The sequence below is a fragment of the Rhinopithecus bieti genome, unplaced genomic scaffold (genome assembly GCF_001698545.2).
Source record: "Rhinopithecus bieti isolate Rb0 unplaced genomic scaffold, ASM169854v2 scaffold_11938, whole genome shotgun sequence".
In the NCBI taxonomy this organism is placed as follows: domain Eukaryota; kingdom Metazoa; phylum Chordata; class Mammalia; order Primates; family Cercopithecidae; genus Rhinopithecus; species Rhinopithecus bieti.
Genome location: NW_016806961.1, coordinates 170043 through 185348, shown reverse-complemented (window position 1 = coordinate 185348; position 15306 = coordinate 170043). Strand labels below are relative to the sequence as shown.

At 50.6% G+C, this 15306-nt stretch overlaps 1 protein-coding gene across 3 annotated transcripts in view; it reads right to left on the bottom strand.

The window, feature by feature from the left end:
- The window catches only part of GCN1 (GCN1 activator of EIF2AK4), a 69734-nt gene that overhangs the window by 10126 nt on the left and 44302 nt on the right, over positions 1-15306 (bottom strand). For all 3 annotated transcript variants that reach the window (XM_017879054.1, XM_017879056.1, XM_017879055.1), the window contains 17 exons: positions 14090-14336; positions 13186-13307; positions 12871-12985; positions 11440-11619; positions 10207-10427; positions 8128-8196; positions 7789-7927; positions 7503-7699; positions 7170-7312; positions 5691-5808; positions 5362-5577; positions 3730-3894; positions 1581-1742; positions 1209-1301; positions 788-931; positions 429-698; positions 93-206 (listed from right to left, as the gene is read on the bottom strand). In XM_017879054.1, the coding sequence (XP_017734543.1) occupies positions 93-206; positions 429-698; positions 788-931; positions 1209-1301; positions 1581-1742; positions 3730-3894; positions 5362-5577; positions 5691-5808; positions 7170-7312; positions 7503-7699; positions 7789-7927; positions 8128-8196; positions 10207-10427; positions 11440-11619; positions 12871-12985; positions 13186-13307; positions 14090-14336 (2715 nt within the window). The remainder of the gene's footprint in view (positions 1-92; positions 207-428; positions 699-787; positions 932-1208; positions 1302-1580; positions 1743-3729; positions 3895-5361; positions 5578-5690; positions 5809-7169; positions 7313-7502; positions 7700-7788; positions 7928-8127; positions 8197-10206; positions 10428-11439; positions 11620-12870; positions 12986-13185; positions 13308-14089; positions 14337-15306) is intronic.

Genomic DNA, 15306 nt, shown 5'->3' with positions numbered 1-15306 from the left:
GCTGCCCTACTGCAGACCTGGGACAGGGGTAAGGGCCAGAAGGGCACAGCAGACTGCATGCCCACAGCCCCCTGCACGAGGCCCTGGCTTACCTTCTTCGGGAGGCAGAACCCTGGCACATGCTCGCCTTTGCTCTCGTTCCCTATAAGCCGGATTTCCTTGTGCAGCTCTTCAATGAGTGCCAGCTGGTTGCCAGCATCCAGCTTCTGCAAGAATCCAGGAAAAAGCGAGAGGATGTAGAGCCCTCTCAAGACTGCTTCCAAAGAATATATGGGGAAAGCATGGGCGGGAGTATAAGCAAGACTCGCCATGAGGTGGTAAACGCCAAAGCTGAGTGACAGGTACGTGGGGGATTCTTATAAGTCTATTCCAGTAAACGTCTGGAATTTTCTATAAGCCAAAGTTGGCTGTGGGGTCAGTCCCCTCACCTTAGTGATGGCATTCAGGGCATCCCAGCTCTCCTCCAGAACCACAGGGCTGGAGTCATTGAAGAGGCGGATCAGGCCCGAGACCAGGCTCCGCAGGTGGCTGGTGTAGTCAGCCTTCGAGCGGGAACAGTAGATGTTGAGGATGATGGCAGCAGCTTGCCTCATGCCCACCTCAGGGCTGCGGGTAGCCTCCAGCAGATCCTCAATGATGATCCGGTGCCCTGTGTCATCCTCTACGGAGAGGATCACAGCCTGACAATTGGCCATCTCCTGCAAACCACAAGGGCCATGTGTGCTGAGCAGGGATCCTCCGGACAGACGGGACATAAGAAAGCAATAGGAGCAGGCTTGCCCCTTACCAGCTGCTCATCTGGGGTCCCAAGCTTTTCCTTCAGGGCCAGCATGACCGCTGGGAGGATCACGCCAAGATGACGGGTGAGGGCATCACCAGCCACTGACGAAAGGAAAGCCAGCACCCGGGTGTTGACAGGTGGCGTTGTCAGCTGGTGGAATGACGAACATTAACTCAGTGAATACTGTGCCAGGTGCTGCGCTAGGCTCTGGGAACAGATAGGTGGGCAAGAGAGCCCAAGCCCACTGCTCAGAGCCAAGCATCTACTCCAGCATATCCTGGAGGACAACAGGGTAAGGGTGCAATGCTTGCACTGCACCCTCCTCCCCCAGCCCCCCAACATCTACGTTCAGGACTGGTCTTCACTGCAGGCCCTGGAATGTCAATGCCCTAGAGCCAGAAGGTGTTGACCACATGTTGGGATTTACCTTGGGCACGAGGTAGGGCAGCACCACACGACTCTTAATAGCCATGACTTGCTTCAGACCATCCAAGGCAAACTCTGACACCTCCTCATCATCCTGCAGAGGGTGTTGAGGACAACCCTGAGGAATCTGCATCTCTGTTGTCTCAACCAGCCACCGCCAACTTCCTTCTCCACTTGTTTCCCTCCCTCCTGTTGCACCCACATTTCCTCACTGTCAAAGACGAAGCACAAAGTCAAGTCTGATCTTGCTGTACCCACTCCCTCTGGAAGGCCCACATTCCGACTGCCTTGGCAGAATAATCGCCCTGCATTTTGCATCTACAAAGACAGCAAAAGCCAAACTGGTAGGTAGGTGTGTGGTAGATCCACTCACCAGCTGCTTTAGTAAAAATGGGAGAATGTCCTCCAGAGCCTGGTGGCCAATGGTGGAATGCAGCTGCTCGAAAGTCTTGGCTGCCGCCTCTCTGACCTCCTCCAGTGGGTCACACAAAGCCTTCCTTGCTGTAGGCACGAGGGATTCAGAGAAATACAGCACCTGCAATGGCAAGCTACAACTGTACCAGAGGCAGGAAAGGCAAAGAAGGAGCAGAAGCAGACAAGAAGCACAGGCAGGGGACTCTGACCCAGCTGGGCCACCCTAACTCTCTTTGCCTGACTTGTCTTTTAACTTAACTCTTTACTGTGAAATTTTTAAAAAAGGAGAGAAGGGGCCGGGCACGGTAGCTCATGCCTGTAATCCTAGCACTTTGGAAGGCCAAGGTGGGCGGATGACTTGAGGCCAGGAGTTCGAGACCAGCCTGGTCAACATGGCAAAATCCCATCTCTACTAAAAATACAAAAATTAGCTGGGTGTGGTAGTGCACACCTGTAATCCCAGCTACTCAGGAGGCTGAGGCACAAGAATCACTTGAACCCAGAAAGCAGAGGCTAGAGCCAGCAGAAATGGTACCCCCGTACTCCTGCCTGGGCGGCAGAGTGAGACTGTCTTAAAATAAAATTAAAAAAAAAAATGAAAAGTAGACAGAGGCCAAGCACAGTGGCTCACGCCTGTAGTCCTAACACTTTGGGAGGTGGAGGCAAGAGAATCACTTGAGGCCAGGAGTTTGAGACCACCCTGGGCAACATAGTGAGACCTCATCTCTACCAAAAATGCAAAAATTAGCCAGGTGTGGTGGTGCACACCCACAGTCCCCAGCTACTCAGGAGGCCATAGCGAGAGGATCACTCGAGCCCAGAAGGTCAAGGTTACACTGAGCTATGATGGCACCACTGCACTCCAGTCTGGGTGACAGAATAAGACTCTGTCTCAATTTAAAAAAAAAAGCAGAGAGGATGTGATGCACCCCCATGTATCCTTCACTGAGACTTAATAATCAACAGCTTGAATATTTTAGATGAATTCTCAATATACCTCCCATCTTCTCTAAGAATGGCAAACTCCTTCCCATGGCATCTGGCCCTCTCTCTCCCTGGACTCTTTCTTTTGCTTATTCTCTTGGAAAACTCCAAGTCCTTCTTCAAGTCTCAATCCAGACTTTGTGCTTTATGAAGTCTTGGGTCTACAATGGAGCCAATAATGGCTCTGCTCCCTCGGTAACGATTCCAGCAGAGCAAACCCACTCTGCATTCTAATGACTGGTTGGCATGTGGGACTCGCCGCCGGACTGTGGGGACTTTGCAGGCAAGAACTCAGCCTCTGTGGAACTCTGCCTCTCCAATGAATCACAATTCTTTTTAATGACAGAATTTCTTTTGATTCCTTGCTAAATGTAAATTTTAAAAACCAAACCTAAGACAAACATCAATACAGGAGAAGAGGGATCCGGTATCCTAGGGATTCAGACAAGGATGCCCAAGCCAAGCAACTAGCTGCTTGCTTACATTTCTAGCAGGCCATCCACTTAACTGCTTTGGCGTTTTCATCCAAACACGAAGGCAGTGCCTATAAGCATTCCTAACCTACTCCCCAGGGGGGTCTCCAGGATCAATTACCTCAGGAACCAAGTAAGAGTAATGTACTTCACACCCCTTCGATGTTGCTGCTATGGAAACAGTATTGTTGCCAGACACAATACGCTTCCTCCCAGTGGGCACCACAACTCTTACCTGCTCCCCTCCTGCTAAGGGTGAGTGCACACCCCTCCCACTCTCTCCTGCCCTACCCACTCACACAGCTGTCCACCCCCTCTCCCAGATGGAGGTGCACACATTTTTAATTGCACTTATAAAGCATCACAAAAGGGACTGATCCCGAGCAACCTCCACAGTTGTGAGAGAGAGATCATCTCCAGTTTCCAAAGGCCACTCAAGGAGGCATCCAAATCACTTAGCTCTTAGTCTGCAAAACTGACAGAAAACCTGAGAACACGGAGACTCAAATCCATGTGGCCCAGCCAGCACCTCCCCAGAGTGAGGCTGACTTGTCCCTGAGGGCAGCGCAAACCCCCTAGAGGTGAAGCTCCTCTAGTAACCTTCCCCCGCCCTCTGGGTCAGGTCGCCAGCAGTCCTTGCAAGATACTCACGGCGTCCCGGCTGGTGGACTTCATGATCTCACTTAGCCCAATGCACACACCCTGCCTCTCGTCGCTCTTCTGAGACCTCAGGCCTTCCTCAAGGATGGGGATGATCTCGGGGAGGATTTTCTCCCCTAACTTCCGCACGAGATCTCCCAATGTTCTCGCTGCAATCTGTCAACAAAGACCAAGCCAGGAAGTAAAGTCCCTGCAAAGCCCAGGACACCCGCAGGAGGACTCCAGAATGAGGGCCCTGAAACCTCCCAGGCTTTATCTGAATCACTGACTTAACTTCCCCAAATGCTCTTACCCCTAAAGAGCCCCCAAATACTCTCTGTAGTGCTTGCAAAACATTAAAAAAATTATGTTTTACACACACCTACACAACCTAACGTGAACAGCCAGCACCTTACATATGAACAAAACAATTCATCTGCTGCTGCACAGTCAAGGGCAATTTCCCTGGATGACTGAAGCCTTAACACTGTGCCGTGGCTCAGCGCAAGCTGAATCTGGAACAAAGCTTTAAGGAAAAAAAAATCATCTACTTTCTGAGACCTCATGTAAACCCTTCTTTAGAGCCAAATACACAATTTGCTTGCTAGGGATGGCCGTTGGAAGTAGGCCAAAGGAGATCGGCAGAAATGATCACCAGCCCGCCTGGGCACCTCCTCCGGGACCACTGACCTGTCTGCCCCTGCCAGCGCGCCAGCCTGATCTCATGCCACACTGCTCCTCCCTGCCTCCTCACTCCAGCCATACTTGCCTTGCTCAGCCCCTACTGGTGCTATGTTCCTGCCCACTACGGGACTTCTGCATATCCTGTCTTTATATCTAAAGCATTATTTATTCCCTCTGTCTGGAATGGTCTTTCGCCACCTCCTCACCTGGTTAGTGCTTACTTATCTTTCATCTTCAAGCATCATTTCTTCTGAGAAGTGTTCACTAACACAGGCCCATCCCACCCTAGCAGGTCAAATGCAGCTATTATAAGCTTTGCAGTGCCATACAACACTGGCCACAGTCGCATTTTACACCTCTTTGTGTGGTTATCTGATTAATATCCATCTCCTTGACCAGACTATCTCTTACAAGGATAAGGAATGAGGCTGCCTTTCTTCTCCATTATGTCCCCAGGTGCTAGGTCTCTCTTAGTGCACAGTAGATGCTAATAAATATTTGCAGAGGCTGGGTGCAGTGGCTCACACCTGTAATCCCAGCACTTTGGGAGGCCAAGGCAGGCGGATCACAAGGTCAGGAGATTGAGACCATCCTGGCTAACATGGTGAAACCCCACCTCTACTAAAAATACAAAAAAATAGCTGAGCATGGTGGCGGATGCCTGTAGTCCCAGCTACTCAGGAGGCTGAGGCAGGAGAATGGTGTGAACCTAGGAGGCAGAGCTTGCAGTGAGCCGAGATCACGCCACTGTACTCCAGCCTAAGCGACAGAGCAAGACTCCATCTCAAAAAAATAAATAAAATAAAATAATAAAAAAAATTTGCAGAATGATTAAGAACACAATGTTCCTCTATTAGGTAGGGTGTATGGGCACTTTCCCAGGCTCTGCAGACCCAGCTTTCTAGGCTCTCAAAGGAGGCACTGGGATTGCTGGTCCAAAACGAGGCTCAGGAAACTCACCGTTCTCTTATCTGCACACGTGCTGGCCAGGAAACCCAGCAGGAGCCCAAAGAGAGTGGGCAGGATCTCACGCAAGGTACGGGGGGTATTGGAGACAACAATCTTCCAGACATGCAGGGATGCCTGCCGCACCACCAGCTGGGTGTCTGAGCGGCCCATGTACAGCCCTGCCAACACCCGGTTCCGCCGCTCTACCCCCAGGGCAGTGATGATCGCCTGCAGCCAGTGGAAGGGGACAGAGAACACAGAGTAGTGAAGCCTCTAGGGCACGGGCATCAGGGCATACCGTGCCATCAGCAGGGGCAGGAAAGCCACTGCGGGGCAGGCACCTTGTTGGACTGGGCAGTTCCAAAGTTATCATCCTCGGAGGCAGTTTCTGTGGTCATCTTCCCAGTGACTCCTGAGATGTGAAACAGGAGATCCCCAAGGAGCTGAACAGAGCTGAACCTGAGAAGGAGGCCAACAACACAGTCACACAGCTGCAAGGAGCGGGCTCGGCACAACTGAGCACTGCACAGAAGATGGAAAGAAGGGCACCCAAAATATTCATGACGGTCATCTTGGAATGGGAAGTCAGGCGGTTTTCATTTCTTTACATTCGCCCACATATTTTCCAGGTTTTCTACTAATGAACATACATTTAATGTTGGGGGAAAAAAGTTTTTTTAAAAAACATGTAAAAATTTCTATAACAAAGGTTATAAAAAATAAAGTGAGTACAAAAGGGGAAGCATTAACAGGCAAGTAGGAAGACTGATCATCAGAAGTGGAGGAACCAGGAGAGGCCTTAGAAGGATAAACTATTTCAGGCAGGGTGAAGTGGCTCACGCCTGTAATCCCAGCACTTTGGGAGGCCAAGGCAGGTGGATCACCTGAGGTCAGGGGTTCGAGACCAGCCTGACCAACATGGAGAAACCACATCTCTACTAAAAATACAAAATTAGCCAGGCATGGTGGCGGACGCCTGTAATCCCAGCTACTCGGGAGGCTGAGGCAGGAGAATCGCTTGAACCCGGGAGGCAGAGGTTGCGGTGAGCCGGGTTCAGCCCACTGCCGTCCAGCCTGGGCGACAGAGAGAGACTCCATCTCAAAAAAGGAAAAAAAAAAAAAAGACCACTGTACGAATGTGCTATATTTTAAATCAATCTCCAAGTTTTCAAATGGTAAGCAATACTGCAACAAACATCCTTATGTCTAACAGCTTTAAGCACTTGACCATTCAATACATCCTTTAAATATATTTCCAAAAGTGAAATTTTTAAAGAGTCTTTAACATTTAAAATCTGAATACAAATTGGAAGCCTGTATAGAGAGGACTTTTTAAAAAAGAGTAAGAATAAAGACATTGCTATAGGAAACTGGAAAAGTTACAAAATGGTTAAAAACAAGGGTCTGGAAAAAGTTGAGAGAGTTCTTGGCAACATTCTGCTCTTCGTTTCTCAATTGGAATTATCAAAATGCAAAGTGGAGCCCTTTGGATCTTTTTTTTTCCCTTTTAAAGACAGCGTCTTGCTCTGTTGCCCAGGTTGGAGTGCAGTGGCACAATCTCAGCTCACTACAACCTCCACCTCTGAGGCTCAAGTGATCCTTCCGCCTCAGCCTCCTGTGTAGCCAGGATTACAAGTGTGCACCACCATTCCCTGCTAATTTTTTATTTTTTTGTAGACAGGTTCTCACTATGTTGCCAGGGCTTATCGCAAACTCCTGGGTTCAAGCAATCCTCCTGCCTCAGCTTCCCAGAGTGCTCGGATTATAGGCATAAGCCACCACACATCATCCCCACTGGGTCTTTCTGCCCAAGTTCTCACCTGATTCTCCAAAGGTCATCAAAGAGGCCTTGCTCTAGCTGGGGCAGCAGTAGGGCGATGGCTGTCTCAGCATACATGGAGATAACCCGCTGGCCCGCACGCAGGGCGGTGTCACGCACAAACTCATTCTCATCAGCCAGAGCCTGGGCACACAGAGGGTGGGTCGGCCAGAGCTGCCACTCTCAGGCCCCCAACCCAAAAAACATGGGGCTCACCGAAGGCCGAGCACTGTGCAAGCCGACCCCACCCAGCAGGGATCCCTAGCTCTCCAGGAGAGCACTTGCCTCCTGCTCTCCTGATGGACTCTACTCTTGCCAAGGTCATGGTACCTACTTTGAGGATACAGGGGATGATGGGCCCCACATAAGGAGTAAACTTGTCTCCAAAGGTGATGGGCAGGTAGTTAAACATCATAATGTAGCCATCTCGGACATGGGGTGCAATATCCACTTTGCTGGCTGTAGCCACGATTTCTGGCATCAGCTTCTCCAACTTCTCCACCCCCAAACCGGCCATGACCTCAGCCAACCCTGCAACAAAGGACAGAATGAGCCCACTGGACCTGAGGGCCCCTTATAGAGCATTTCTGGTCTGGCCACTGGACCTGCTCTGGCCTTACCCTGTGCAGCGCCTGAGCGATCCACAGAACTCTGCTCATAGGTCAGTGTCTCCATCAGCCATGGCAGCAAGTCCTCAAAGCACGACTCCCCCATGCCCTTCACCATGGCCCCAAGGGCCTTTGCAGATACCGTCCGCACCTGTCAGGTAACCGAGAACAGAGATGGTGTGAGAAGATGAGGCTCAAAACAAGGTAGCCACATGGGAGCGGGGAAGGGCACGGAGGGCCTCCTTCCCCTTATCCAACAGACACAAAAGCAGCTTTGGGGAATTCTCAGGAATCCATTTATGGGGACTGGATGAGGGGCCTGGCTCATCCTCCAGCCTACCTCAGACTCACCTCAGGCACAGGGTCCAAAAGCGATGCTTTCAGGCCAGGCGTCACGCTGGGCAGGTACGGAGCCAAGTCCTGCAACAACACAGGAGGTGGCTCAGGTGAGGCCCAACTCCTGCTTTTTCCAGGCCCATTCCACTGTGGACCCTGACCTCCCCATTCTGCTGGCAAGGGGTGCTCGGCAGGGGCACCTAGCATGCAAACCTCACTGCCCACGCAACAGGGAGGGAAGGGCAACTGGCAAGTAAGTCCTCTCCCCGACTGGTTCCTTGAAGGCCCTGTGCAATTGCTCAGGGACTCCTACAAGGGACCTCAGGCCCATCCTCAACAGACAGGAGTTCAATGCTCTTGCACCTCCCACCCTTCTCTTAGGACCAAGGCCTGTCCAACTCTGGAATCTTTAGCAAATTACTTCTGGTACTTTCCTTTCAGAATTTTATTAACATCTTCCCTTTATTCATCTCAAAATGTTTATGCCTCTCGATAGAGCGTTCAGCTTTAGGAAACAATTTTAAAAACAGAAAATGCCTTATGTTCACTGCAGCATCACTTAAAATAGCCAAAACCTTGGACACTGTATGACCAATGACAGAATTATATAAGTTATGGTACATAAACTTGTCGGGATATTATATAACTATTAAAAATCAGTTTTGTGAATAACTTGTTATAACTTGGGAATAAGTTTTAAGTTTAGGAATGCTATTTTAAATGTAATTTTAAAATTAACAGTAATTGGCCAGGCACGGTGGCTCACACCTGTAATCCCAACACTTTGGGAGGTCGAGGTGGGTGGATCACCTGAGGTCAGGAGTTCGAGATCAGCCTGGCCAACATGGTTTCACCTTGTCTCTACTAAAAACACAAAAATTAACTAGGCGTGGTCGTGGGCGCCTGTAATCCCAGCTACTCAGGAGGCGGAGGCAAGAGAATCGCTTGAACCCAGTTGGCAGAGGTTGCAGTGAGCCAAGATTGTGCCAGTGCCCTCCTGCCTGGGCAACAGAGCGAGACTACATCTCAAAAAAAAAGAAAACAAAAATTAACAGTAATTATTTTCATGGTGGGGAACTGTGGATAAAATATTTTGGTTTTCTAATTTTTTTTTTTTTGAGACGGAGTCTCGCTCTGTCGCCCAGGCTGGAGTGCAGTGGCCAGGGGGCCTCCAGCTGCAAGCTCCGCCTCCGGCGGGTTTACGCCATCTCGCTGCCCTCAGCCTCCCGAGTAGCTGGGACCACAGGCGCCCGCCACCAGGTCGCCCAGCTAATTTTTTTTTATTTTTTAGTAGAGAAGGGGTTTCACCGGGTTAGCGCCCAGGAATGGTCTCGATCTCGCTGACCTCGTGATCCCGCGCCGTCTCGGCCCTCCCAAAGGGCTAGGATTACAGCTTGAGCCACCGCGGCCCGCCGGCCTTCTAATTTTTTTAATTAATTAATTTACTTTTTAAAACAGGGTCTTGCTCTGTCGCCCCAGGCTGGAGTGCAGTGGTATTATCACAGCTCCTGGGCTCAAGCAATCCTCCCATTACAGCCTCTCAAAGTCCTGGGATTACAAGCATGAGCCACCAAGCCTGGTCTGTTTTTCTGGTTTTTTAATTTCCCAAATTTTCTAGGATTAATATAACTTTTTCATATAATTTTTTTGCCCACAGCCTCAGTAAGCAAAGCAGAGCTATGGTAGACAGCGAGATCACACACGCAAGCTCTTGGGAGCAGACAAACAAACAAAGCAAATCTCCCAAACCACGCTCTCCTGACAAGAATACAGGCTCTCCTGAAGACAGAAGTATTCTTGTCAAGAGCAAGTAGTCCAAGTGGCAAGCACTTCAACACTCGTGAGAGGGCAAAAGAGAAGACATGCCTTTCTGAGCCTCAGCTGAGAACTAAGCTAACAAGGACTTGAACCACTGCACTCTCTAAGATGCTAAGAGAGCCCAGACTTCCACCCCAAAATGGCTCACTTCTCCCCATAAAAATAATTAGGGACTAACGCCCTTATCTTTCCATGTCTAATGTGGGCACTCTGCACCTCTGACTGCACTCAGCCATTTTCTGGTCTGTCCCACACTAGCCCCAGCTGGGATGCTACCTTCTGGTCTGTCAGGGAGTACATGTTGCCAATAATCTGGGCTGCCATCTTCCGCGTGTCCGTGGAACGGTCCTGGAAGGCTCTCTGGACAATGGGCATGATGAGGGCCAGGGACGGGGCATCAATGAAGTGGACGAACTTGGTGTCCAGCAGGGTCTGCAAGCACTTCTGGGTCTTCCTGGAGGGGTCCGTCAGGGCATCCAGGAGGACCGGGGCAATGGCTGTGCACATCCCAAGAGAAGAGAGCCTAGCTGATGCACACCCATGCAGCAGCAAGGCCCTGGACCCCCAGAACTAGAATGGATCAGAAGAGAAGAGGGTCTGGTGCACCTCCTCCCTGAAGCCCCACAAGTCACCAGCTGGGGAAGACAGGCAACCCACAAAGAATAATCCTTCTTTCACTCCAACTCCTGACCTCAGGTAATCCGCCCGCCTTGGCCTCCCAAAGCGCTGGATTACAGGAATGAGCCATGGAAATAAAATTTTTGTAAAGCATGTATCCTTAGTAAATTTCTGGTTTGCCCTATCGGTAATGGAGAAGTGTGCTGAAATCTCCCACTACGATATAATGTATTTGTTCACTCCTCCCTGTAGCTTTATGAATTTTGTTTTATGTATTTTGAGGTTATTCCATACTTTCCAGACTGAAGTACACTGACTGGGCGCTGGCAGGTGAAGCTTAGAATTTAACGAGTGACATGCTGGTCAAGGTGCCTGGCTGGGTTGTGCTCCTAGCGATCGACCTCTTCCCAGTACTAAGAAAGAACCACATCCAGAGAAGTCAGGTTAATCCTAACCCTTCCTTTACCCTCCACTCTATCAAAGGCCTCCTGGAATGAGAAGGAATAGAAAGTTTTCATAGGCCCTAACATTTTGAATGGTGCTGATGTGGTCCAGAGAATGTCATTCAGTTCTGTTGACCTCATGCTCAGCTTCGTGCACAGGGATCTCTTGGAGTCAAACTGCTCCTGAGCCAGTGACTCAGTGTCCCTATCTGTATAGCCAATGACATCTGCCCCAGACCAGTGGGAAAACAGAATGAATGCTTCCAAACTACCTTCAAATAATTATTCTAGGAAAAGGGCTTCCCAGGATTTAGAGGCTATTTCACTGTGAACATATTTGTCCTCAGAGGCAAAGATCTTAGCCGAATGGGTGCAAGTTCCCTGCAGTATCCAAAGGCCGCGGGGTTGGCGGGAGACCAGGGCAAGCACCCTTACGGCAGAGGCCTACCCAGGATCTCCGGGTTCCTGATGACAGAGCCGATCTGCCTGAGCGCCTGCTGTCCAGCCTTCTGGACTTTGACATGGGAGTCGGTCAGCACCTCCGTAAGTTTGGGCACGATGTTGGGTAGGCAGGATGACAGCTGCTTAGGAGCACAGTACGCCATTGCCCCAAGAAGCTCCACTGACCCTGTGGATAGCAGACACAAGCCCAGCACTGAATCACTGAGCACAGTCCAGCAACTCACCTGCGCTGGCTACATGGGCAAGGGACAGCTACCCTGGCCCCTGCAGACTGTGCTAAAGCAGTCACTGGGAGGAGGGGAGAGGGGGCTGGCTCTAGCAGAGGGGTCAAAAAAGCTCTTGCAGCCTGCTGAGCAGTGGGATCCCAGGTGAGAGGCAGGGCAGTATGGGAGAAAGAGACCAGGATAGGGGAGACCTGATTTAATCCTTACAGTGAGATTCAAGACCAATTCACTGAATTTCTCTCAACTGTTTCTTCATCCACAAATGAGGAAACTGATTTAGATTTGTGTTGTTTCAAACTACAGGGTGAAGCCTGAAGGACTGAGAAGGAGGCTGAGTGGGAGGGCCTTAGATGGTGATCCTCCCCCAACTAGAACAGCTCTACTTTTATCTGTTTGCTTAATAGGGTGCCAGGTATTTTAATTATTTATTTTTGAGACAGGGTCTCACGCTGCTGCCCAGGTTAGAGTTTGGTGCCATGATCATAGCTCGCTGCAGCCTCAAACTCCAGGGCTCAAGAGATCCTCCCACTTCAGCCTCCTGAGTAGCTCGGACTACAGGCATGCACCGCCACACCGTTTTTTTTTTTTTTTGTAGAGGTAGGGTCTTGCTATAGTGCCCAGGCTGGTCTAAACTCCTGCCCTCAAGATATTGTCCTGCCTAAGGTTATTTTAAAAAAGAGTTTCCCTGGGGGGAAAAACTTTAAAGCCACAGAAGAGCTTTACAGCTCTCGGATTTCCTGACTTAGGGTTGTGGCTCTTGTCAGAGGCCTGTTTCTTGGCATGAAAGCACAGAAACTATAGAAAGATCCAACTGCCAGAGGGAGAGTTGGCCAGGCATGGTGACTCACAACTGCAATCCCAGTGCTTCGGGAGGCCAAGGCAGGAAGATCCCTTGAACCCAGGAATTCGAGGCCAGTCTGGGAAACATAGCGAGACTTCACCATTACAAAAAAAAAAATACAAAAATTAGCCAGGTGTGGGGGCATGCTCCTGTGAGAATGGTTTGAGGCCCAAAGTTCAAGATCAGCCTGGAGGACAGAGCAAGACTCCATCTCAAATGTTAACAAAGGCAGAGTCTTAACCCTATCCCTGGCATGGGGAGCTCACAGGACAAGAGCTGTGGCTACCCAGGATCCTTGCTGAGGGTGGTTTTCACATGAAGCTGGGAAGAGAGACAGAGGGAGTCGTCTTACCAGCTTTGGTCCGCCAGGATTCCTCCTCCAGGGCAGCCAGTAAGGAGGGGAGCACCAGCTTCACCCCGTGAGCACTCAAGTTGCTCATCACAGCCTTGGCACAGTCATCTGCAGCCTCAAGGGAGGAGAAAAGACGTTCAGGGGCCTCCTCGCCCAAGCAAGAGGCAAGCCTGACACCAGTCCTAGTGTTCCTCCTGTGACCAATGCTTACTGGGGTTCTACTATGTCAGACCCTGTGCCAAGGCCTGCAAACACAGTTGGGAACACATCTCATAAAGTGTCGATGCTGTTCTCCCGAGCAGTCTGGGGACTTACCTCACGCACATACTGGTTTCCATCCCCAAAGCACAGGAGCAGATGGGGCAGCACGTGAACCACGTACGGCTCAAAGAGCTTCCCCAGCATGGTGCACAGCATCTCAAAGGCAAAGAGGGCTCCTAGGGGAAAAGAAGGTGGGATGGCTGGGAAGAGAATGTCCCCTGGGGGTAGTAGCCACAGAGAACAGAAGGGACGGCAACCTCCCTGCCACCTCCCACCCCTCTAGAAGCAGGACAGCCGTGGGACCAGTGGCTGCCCCATGAGGAAGCAGCACCCTCTGCCTCAGCCCAAGAAGCCCTAGAGCAGGAATGTGGCTGGGTGGAAGGGAGGACAGTGCAGGGCAGCCGCCTTTACTTCTTGGCACTAACAGTTAGAAAAGCCAAACCTCAGCAGGGCATGGTGGCTCACGCCCATAATCCCAACACTTTGGGAGGCTGAAGCGGCAGATCACGAGGTCAGGAAATATAGACCATCCTGGCCAACATGGTGAAACCCCGTCTCTACTAAAAATACAAAAATTAGCTGGGTGTGGTGGTGTGCACCTGTAATCCCAGCTACTAGGGAGGCTGAGGTAGAATCGCTTGAACCCGGGAGGTGAAAATTAAAGTGAGCCGAGATCGCGCCTGGCAACAGGGTGGGACTCAGTCTCAAAAAAAAAAAAAAAAAAAAAAAAAAAAAAAAAGCCAAACCTCTCTCAGCTAAGGGTGTTGCTGAGTTAGAAATTTCCAAGTCCACGGAAAGCAGCAAGGACCCGGCTGGACTGGGTCACACACAGCAGGGCCCTCCGTAGCACACACACAAGCAGCAGCCTCCACCTGGGGTGCCAGGGTCAGATTCCTTCCTCTGGCAACCTGGGGACCCACTTCCCATACTGGGTAGCCCCAAGCTCAGAGATGCTCACCCTCTCGCCGGCGGAAGTTCTTCTTATCCTGGATGGCATCAGTCAGTGCTGCCATCATCTCCTGTTGCTTCAGCGAGAGGATGCCCAGGCCCTTCACCAGGCCCGCCAGCCCATACGCGGCCCCTTTGCGCTCTGCGTACTTGTCTGACTCCAGGAGCTGCTGCATGAGCCTCTGGATCATCCCTCCAGCGTCTTCCTTGATGGCTGGCACAAGGGGTGGCAAACAGCTGGCCACAGACTCCTGGACCTGGGGAAGGGCCTGCCTGTCAATGCTGTGGCTCCGCTGCAGCAGTTTCATGGGGTCTGACCATCCTACACAGCACCCACTACTAGATATCCCAAGCCCCATCTCAGCCACTGCCTGCAGGTGTCACAGGGCACCAGAGAAGCAAACAGGTACACACAGTGTTATATACCCCTCAAGGTGCATACTACAATCTGCTGACGACAAAAGCTTCAGCCCATATGGTGCCATTTCTGGTCTAAATGGAAAACCTAGGCCTGGGCAGCGGGGTAGGTGGCCAAGGAGGGGACTCTAAAGATTAAATCCACTTAGAAAGAAAGCTTCCAGAAAAGTGTGCTGTTTTGCTTCCATAAAAACAGCCCATGTCTCTGTTTCCAAACTTGTCAAAATCACAGAGAAATAGGGCAGGGCCTTATAGGACCAGGCACAAATTAGTGGAACCAAAAGACACTCAATCCTGCCTCCCAGCCGCAGCTCACTAAGCCCAGCTTGAGAGCAGCAACCCTGATGCCACGCTGGCAGGTGCCCAGATGCGACTCTTTTGTTGTTTGGGCTTTCTGACACTGTATTTGACCACAATTTTGGAAACTCTTTTCAACTGTGCATTCTTTTGGTAAAGTTTTTTGTTTTGTTTTTAGAAATAGGGTCTTACCCTGTCACCCAGGCTAGAGTGCAGTGGCACGATCCTCATTCACTATAACCTTGAATTCCTGGACTCAAGCAATCCTATTGCCTCAGTCTCCTGAGGAGCTAGGAACACAGGCATGGCCTCCACCTCTGGCTGATTTTTAAAGTTTCTGTAGAGACACGATCTCACTATGTTGCCCAGGCTGGTCTTGAACTACTGGCCTCAAGCACCCACCTCACCCTCCTAAAGCACTGGGATTACAGGCATAAGCCACCACGCCCAGGCCAACTGTTCATTTTATGAGGATACTCTAAGTGGTCCAAAATGCAAACTACAAAAAAAAAA